General features: G+C 35.8%; 1 protein-coding gene across 1 annotated transcript; it reads right to left on the bottom strand.

Moving 5' to 3' along the window:
• Positions 1–1,898: 1,898 nt before the first annotated feature.
• On the bottom strand, positions 1,899–7,088 carry LOC108974163 (GTP-binding protein 1; the record flags this gene model as incomplete). The annotated part of the gene is given in 7 exon segments (XM_018941853.1): positions 1,899–2,578; positions 2,634–3,230; positions 3,285–3,463; positions 3,553–3,716; positions 4,089–4,269; positions 4,334–4,667; positions 7,027–7,088. Coding segments are annotated over 6 exon segments (1,959 nt in total). The 3' UTR covers positions 1,899–1,960.
• Positions 7,089–8,225: the final 1,137 nt, after the last annotated feature.

Genomic DNA, 8,225 nt, shown 5'->3' with positions numbered 1-8,225 from the left:
TTGTTACTTAAAATTTTACATTAGATAGATAGATAATGATGTTGAGGTAATGCAACGCTACCTAGGGTCTATTGTGCCCTCTCCTATATCACATGACCTCCCAGAGCCTCAGCAGCCTAAATAGTTCCAGGAGTTTGCCGGGCGCTAGTGAGGTGATGTGATCCGTGCTGATGTAGACAGAATCCAGGGCCTTGAGTCTTTTTCCACAGATTGCTGTGCAATCCAGGATTGGTGTGCTGGTGCTTCCTGTTCCAGGTCGCAGAACCGGCAGTTAGCACAGGAGACCATGCCCATGTTGGACAGGTGTTTCCTGAGCTTACAGTGCACTGTGTAGATTGCGACGAGGAGACGAAGTTTTTCTCGGGGAAGGTGGATTAGTTCTTTAAACCTGGAGAGATTGTATCCTCCCAGGAGCAGCTTGGCGTGGCGCATGCTTGCTGCCTGTCGCCAGTGCCGTTTTCTCTACTCCGTACGGAGCAGCTCCTTAAGAGTGTGGGGTCCTACCGCTATGTATGGCTCTGGTCCCAATTGCACAAGCATAGGCGGTTTAGCCTTCATTCCTCAACTAAAAGCGATTTGGTGTCGTATGACAAGATCGCTTTTAGAGCCGCTTGACTATCGCTAAGAATAGCTATGCTCTGGTTGCGGCTGAGGTTGACTTCAGCGCACTGATAGATGGCAAAAACTTCTGCCTGGAAGRTACTTGGGAAGCAGCTCATAGGTATGGACACCTCGGTACGTGGTCCCACAATGCCTGCCCCAATACCTTCTGGGGTTTTAGAGCCATCAGTGTACCATTGAATGGTACTGTCTTCCAGCAGCCTTACCAGCGTGGAGTCATTCCACTCCGTTTTGCTGCCTAGAATAACTTTAAAGTTCTTTTTGAGGTTAATTTCTTTCGTGGTGCTGTTCTTTGGGAGGAGGGCTAGCGGTGTGGTTTCCGCTAGTGAGTCCATCTGTCTAGAGGACATTACCTTCCCTCTTCCACAGCCTTCCGCTGACATTAGCGGCATGGTGAGTTTTGCTGCTAGCTTGATCACCTGATGCAGCGGTGTGAGCTCTAGTATGACTTCCAGTGCCACCGTGGGGCATGTGCGCATTGCCCCCGAAGCACAGACACATGCAAGTCTTTGCAGCTTTGACAGCCTCCGAATCATCGAAGACTGCGCTGCTTTGGTGGCCCAGGCAACCGTTCCATAGGTGACGATAGGCCTCACTATCATGGTATACAGCCATCTGATGATACTTGGCTTGCATCCCCGTGATCTGCCGGCCAGGCGTATGCAAATCATAAGTGTTCTTGTTGCTTTGGACAGCGTTAAGTGAAAATGCCTACTCCACAATAATGATGAGTCTAAGACCAAGGAATTTGACCTCCTTAGACATTTCCACCTCTGTGCCTTCAATTGTTAGGGACCTCAGGCCCGAAAGAGATCTCCGCTTAGTGAATGGGATCGCTAGTGTGAGACGCGCTATCAAATGCACCTTCAATGTCTAGGAAGGCACAGATCGCAACCTCGCCATTATCCAGCGAATTCTGCAGCCCAGACGTGAATTGGTACAGAGCAGTGTTTGTGGATCTAACATTACATTACCTTTCAGAAATTTTAAAATAAAAACCCAAAATTCAAAGCTTAACAAAAATTTCACGATTGGAACTTATCAAAACGGATTATTGATTGGACAAAAACTGTCGGATTAACAGCAAAATTACTTTAGAAACGTTGTTTGCCGCTACAAAACACCATTTGTAGTAATTCGAAAAAATATGGTAGTAAGATATATTTTCTTTTCATAACTTGTAATTTTTCCAGATATTTTAAAATAACGCATACAATTATATAAAAAACGGTTTATATTTTTAAAATCCAATCGCCTTTAAGCAAAACAAAAATGTAATCGACTTTATTTAAATGAAGAGCAAAATAAATTAATACAAATAATAGCCGATGTGGTAATTTTATTTTTTGACAGCAATGTTAGAGCTGTTGGCTTGGGTCTGTAAATCACTTAAAGAGCTTCCCATACTTAACCCACTTACTGGTATGGCAGCGTGGGAAGAATTGCGTTTCTGGTGCTTTGAACCACGGATATCGCGTTTATCAACACAAGTCTCAAGCACTCCATCAAAACTTTGTTTTATCTCATTTTTTAATATTGCCGCTTGAACATTGGGGTTTTGATTTTGATTTTGTGGTTCTGCGTTTGAATTAGTTTGGCTATGACTTTGGCCGCGCCCTTGCATTTTATTCGGTTTAGATCGATGTTGTAAAGCAACCGAATTTGTTATTGGTTTCAAAACGTTTCCCACTGCTTTAGTTCGACCTTCTCGAAAAACCATTCTTTGCCCAACTCGAATGTACTCTGGATGTTTAATGAAACGAAACATTACATGAGCTTTGTCGCCAGTACGTAGACAATCCTTAGACATATTGATGATGGATGCTGTTTGTCGAATACTTCCGCAGTGTACCATGGCTTGATAACGGGAAGATATAGTTGTAGGATGATGAAGAACTAGAATTTCCCCTTCGAACTCCCAACATGCTTGAGGCTTTAATTCTGGACTAACCATTACCTGAAAGATTTAGGTTAGCAACATAACACAAACATTATTAGATCATTTTCATTACCATTCCTTTACGTATCTGAGATCTTTTTATCTTCTTTAATGCAAAACTAGCAGTTTGACCCCCACGCACTTCTTTAACATTCATTCGTTTGCGATGGATGCTTTTTACAGCAATCGGTATAAAATTACCCAATGCGTCTGGCCCAAGCATAAGGGTATCATTCAGTTTTATTAGACCTTGAAGGCAAGTTCCAGAAACCACTGTGCCAACACCAGGCACTGAATAGGTGTCATCAATTTGAAACTCAGCGGGCAAGTTGTCTTGCCCGGTCATTCGGGTTGTTAACAAATTTAAAAACATTTTTAGTAACTCCAAATTTTCTCCAGTAACATTGGAAACTTGAAAAATTGGACACAAACGCTGAGAAACAAAGTTTGTGGCACTTAACACAACATCATCTGAACTTTTTACCATTACTGGTACTTTACGACAACCCTGGGACTTTAATATTTTAAAAAGCAATTTTAAGTTATCTTGTAAAACATTAGGAGGGCACATATCAATTTTTGTAACGACCACAAATACTGGTACCGACAATGCTAATGCCAATCCCAAATGCTCTTTTGTCATACCAACAATTCCAGCATTGGCGCCAATCTAAAAAAATAAATTAAAACTGAAAGCTCAATATATTACTATTAGATGAATTACCATTAGCATTCCAAAATCCGGGGCATGTCCTGTCATACCAAATACTGTTGTTTTCAAATAGCGTTCATGCCCCGCCAAATCAATAAAAGTAATAACTTTGGCGGATTTTTCACAAATCTTAACCCAGTCAAGAGTGCCATGATCAGGCTTGTTAACTACATTCCCAACACTATCGAACCCTAAGGAATAAAATATAGTAATTCATTTTTTGTAAGGAGGGTAAGCAGATCGCATAGACATAATTTGATGATGTTAATAGTTAGCATACCTAATATATCATTCCCCACAGAACTAGTACGTCCAGTTTCCATTTCGTGTTTGTGCCGAAATAATCGCTGGCGAGCATGCCCACGCCCATTATCTAATTCACCATGCGTTAGAACTCCGAGCAAAGTAGATTTTCCTGCATCCACATTTCCAACCACAGCAACACTAAACAAAAGTTGATAATAGTTGATTAAATACAAATTCATTCCAAATAGGATAAGATCCATTCATGTACTATAGTATCTGTCATTCCCCTCCCAGGTTGCTTTTGTTTTTTTACTTATTAAGCCCCTTAAAGTTTTGAATTTCGCCTTAAAAAAGTTATCCAACGTAAACAAGCTCTTTATTTTTGTTTTAAATCGTGCCTATTTTATTTTAACATCTTTTCTCTTTCGCATTATTGTTTTTACCTTCAAAATAAACCAACCAAAAGAAATAAACCAAAGATTCAAAGAGCTTCAGCAAAAAAATAATATCTTGGGAAATAACGGGCACGCTTATGTACATATATATAAATTTATATATTGGTTTTACTACCGAATTTCCATGAAATCTGAAGTATCGACACGTTTCCTTATCAAATACTGGCCTGCTAATCCCTTTTCAACTTTTCTCTGCCTCAGTAAAACTACATCAGAATCGATTGTTGTGGCTAACGATTGCAATGTAGCGACCGAAGCGCGATACTCGTCCTCATCCAAGCCATTGTCGCTGCCATCTGCGTAACCGTAAAGATATTATGATTCGACAACTCGACTTAAATCATAAATGTTCAATTTTACCTTCCCCTATACCGATTTCATATATTGTTTCACCACGACAGTCTTCTGTGCGCTCTTCTAGCCTCTTTTTTAGCAGTTCGAACTGTACTTCTGTTGGACTTACCAAGACTTTCTTCCCACAAATACTAGAATAATCAATTTTAGGACTATGCAGACGCTGGAACTCATTAATAACAGTACTGCTGTCATCTTCTTGTGTTAGAGGACTGCTTCCACTCATAGTTGCCTAAATTATTTCGAAGTTATATTCGACTTTTATTTTTTCCTAGAAAAACTGTAGACATTGAACTCATCCAACTGCATTGCCTTGTTACAAACTTTTTATAAGGTTTATCTGTTAATAAAAATATAAAAGACCGGAAATAATATGAATATGCTATGTAAATATTTGTTCGTAATATACATATAAGTTTTAAATTTTTTAAATATACAATATCCCTATATAACTGCAAAATCTCACCCAAAATCGAAATTCAACAACAAATTGCTATCAACTGACGTAAAGGTAGTACTCATTGTGCGGTTGATTGCAAACATGAAATGCCGGCATTCAGTGCATAGTTTATATATCATTGTATGCTAAATAATGATGCAACAAAGTTCAAGTTGCAGAAATACGCTTATTAAGGTAAGCACACATACATAAATACTTATGATGAAATATATAGTATGTATGTAAATTTGCAACGTAGGGTGATGAAATAATATGCCATGAAGAAAAAATATGAACAAACCATTTAAAGTAGAATTAAGCATGCCGTGGTAACCTACAACTGTGAACTCTTACTATACGTTTGGGGCTATCGCACGTGACGGCCTGTTACGTAGTTATTTTTTCTAAGACCAGTAAACAGATGGAGCTTTAAGTTTATTATTATTTATTAACATATATTTCTATAGTGTAAATATAATTTTGAAACTAAAAATATTGAGTAGAACATGAGTTACAGCGTTTTCAAACACAACCGACTCGAAGAAATGGGCTCGCGTTTCCTCGACGATTGCAGCCGCCGATGGCTTATTTGAAATAAAAAATTAGCGGCTTTTGTTTTTGTCGATATAAGAAACCAAAGTTTAATTTTGAATATGATAAATTTCATTGGAAAAAAAAAATGAATTTAAGGCTGTTTTCACAATGTCTGGTTACCAATCTTTCTGTCCAGTTATTAAATTCTACTTAATAAACATCAACAAGCGGTGGGACCGGCCAATGTGCACCGTTATAATATATTATTGTCAGATAGTTTTGTATACTATTTTGTAAGTTTTCCGGCCGGTGCACCCATAAAATAGAGCTGCAAAAATTTATGCTCTTATTTATTTTCTGGAAAAGTACAACATTTCCAATACATATACTCATCAAATGTTTGTGAAAAAACTGGCAGTTTAATTAATAAAATAATTAAATAATTAATAAAATAATCAATTGACCAATTGATACTGTAATTCAGTATCGTTAAAGAGATACCAATCCTGTCTCGCCAACATATATGCAAAAATAATGCTTCTCGCCAATGTTCTTACGTTTCTATCGCACTTCTAGCTGTCAGTTGCTCAGCTTTGTTTTCTACATGAACTTGCTTCCGCTTACTTATTTCTGCTGTTTTCAATAAATTGTATTGTTCCATTTGCTTTTGTCTTCTCAGCTCTCCGTGAACTGAACATTCTTGATTTCGAATATCTTCCCGATAATCTCCTGAACGAATTTGATTTATGTATGCTTACGTGGCATGTCTTGAAAAATGTATTTTTTTTTTCTTTTTTCAAAATTGTTTACAAATAATATAATCAGCCAAAAGTGATTGTTTTTTTCAACCCGTAAGATATATGTATATATATGTATATTTTTTTTTGATATCAAGTAGGGTCCTTTTTAATATCTTTATGTATGCATATGATACAATGAAACAAACTTATRCACACATTTATAATAAAAATAATTATAATAATATAAATATAATAATTAATAGTAGTTCTATATTATATTATACAGTATGAACATATTTAGAGTATGTCGTATATATAGTATAGTATAGTATAGTATAGTATGTCTTCACTCATTGACGTCTATTCACTTATGAAAAGTGTAGATACGAAAAAATTTGTTGCACAGTTATAAAACATTTTCCAAATGGTTTTAAAGAATACTGCCGAGATATACTTAGGCCAAATATGTACAAGTACGGCCTAATGATAATTAGTACGGACAGGCATGATATAACGGAACTTCTGCCTAAAAGCAGAAGTCAAGTAAGGAAATTCAGTTTACCACATTAACTAACATAACTTCTTATAATCAAAAATTAAATTATTTTGTTTTAAATAAAATACAACAAGGATAAAACACTCATTTTTGGAAGCTAATTGATAGTTGTTTTGTTAGCATATTCAAATATGCTTATTGCACAACTCTTTTATATAGTATTGCCCACATTGTTTATATTTTACAAATTAATTTTATAACATTAGCGGAATTATCAAGAGATAACGAAAGATACTATAATAATAATATCTCCTGCAATGTAGTAAGTGCATTGTTTTTGCAATCAAATTTGTATTTTTATCAACTTGACGGATTTTTCATCTAACGATTTAGCATTTTGAATTATTATTACCATTTATATTTTATATTTTTAGAAGCAAACAAGATAGAACTAAAATAAATAATTGTTATAAGTATGAAATTTACTCACTTTGATGGCAATTTCGTATTCTTATAAACAATGTCTCAGTTATATTCAATCCAATTGATGCACTTGAAAAAGAAAACAAAAAATTTGACATCACACGTAGTGTTACCAGATCAAATATTAATTACGTTTGCATTAAAAAGAAATTACAGTAGCTGTGTTTTCGGGGTCGGCTTTAGTATACCGTCCCAGGATTTCGGGAATAATATGGTCGGATAGAGGTGATTCTCCAGATTAAGAATATATGTATATAATTATAGCCACAGGAGCTTGTAGTTTTCGAGATATTCGCGTTTAAAGTTGAAAAGGGTAAAATTTAGAATAGCATCCCCGAATTTCGAGGATAAAATGGGTGTCATTGGAAAGGTGACATTCTCCAGATCACGAAAATATATATATATAGTTGCCGCTGACTTATAGTTTTAAAGATATTTGCGTTTAAAGTTAAAAAATTTACAACTTTTAAATTGATAATTTGTTTAATGTGAATAACTTTTTCACTTATATTATGCACTTTTCACTTACTAACACTTCACTATAACGTTTTTGTATATAAATTTTTTTAATATTTATTGCAAATAAAGCTTTATTTCAATTATTTTGTTTTAGTTAAATTCACTGCATTTGCACATCAAGAATAGGGTTGCATACTAGCAAATAAATAGTATTGCCATATCTGCCTAGTTGTCAACAAAAGGAAATAAGCAAAAGCATTATACCCCGCTTCAAAAAAAATACCCCTGGCTGATCCAAAACCAGGCTGTTCAGAGTTCTTTCGCGTAGAACTCCCTTCTGCACTGGTGGCCTTCGGTCGCGCTTCAAAAAAAATAGCCCTGGTCGATCCAACACCGGGGTGTTCAAAGTTCTTTCGCGTAGAACTCCTTTCTGCAACCTTTTTTTTTATAAAAAATTGCTAAAGGTTTTTGGCGTTTTCCTTTTATGTATTTGGGGTATAAAGTTTTTGCTTATGTTCTTTTGTTGACAACTAGGCAGATATGGCAACACTATTTATTTGCTAGTATGCAACCCTATTCTTGCAGTGCAAATGCAGTGAATTTAACTAAAACAAAATAATTGAAATAAAGCTTTATTTGCAATAAATATTTTAAAAAAATGTATATACAAAAACGTTATAGTGAAGTGTTAGTAAGTGAAAAGTGCATAATATAAGCGAAAAAGTTATTCACAATAAACAAATTATC

The sequence above is a fragment of the Bactrocera latifrons genome, unplaced genomic scaffold (genome assembly GCF_001853355.1).
Source record: "Bactrocera latifrons isolate USDA-ARS-PBARC rearing strain unplaced genomic scaffold, ASM185335v1 scaffold_530, whole genome shotgun sequence".
NCBI lineage: Eukaryota > Metazoa > Arthropoda > Insecta > Diptera > Tephritidae > Bactrocera > Bactrocera latifrons.
Note: the sequence above shows the minus strand (reverse complement) of the source record. Positions and strands in the feature narration are given on the sequence as shown.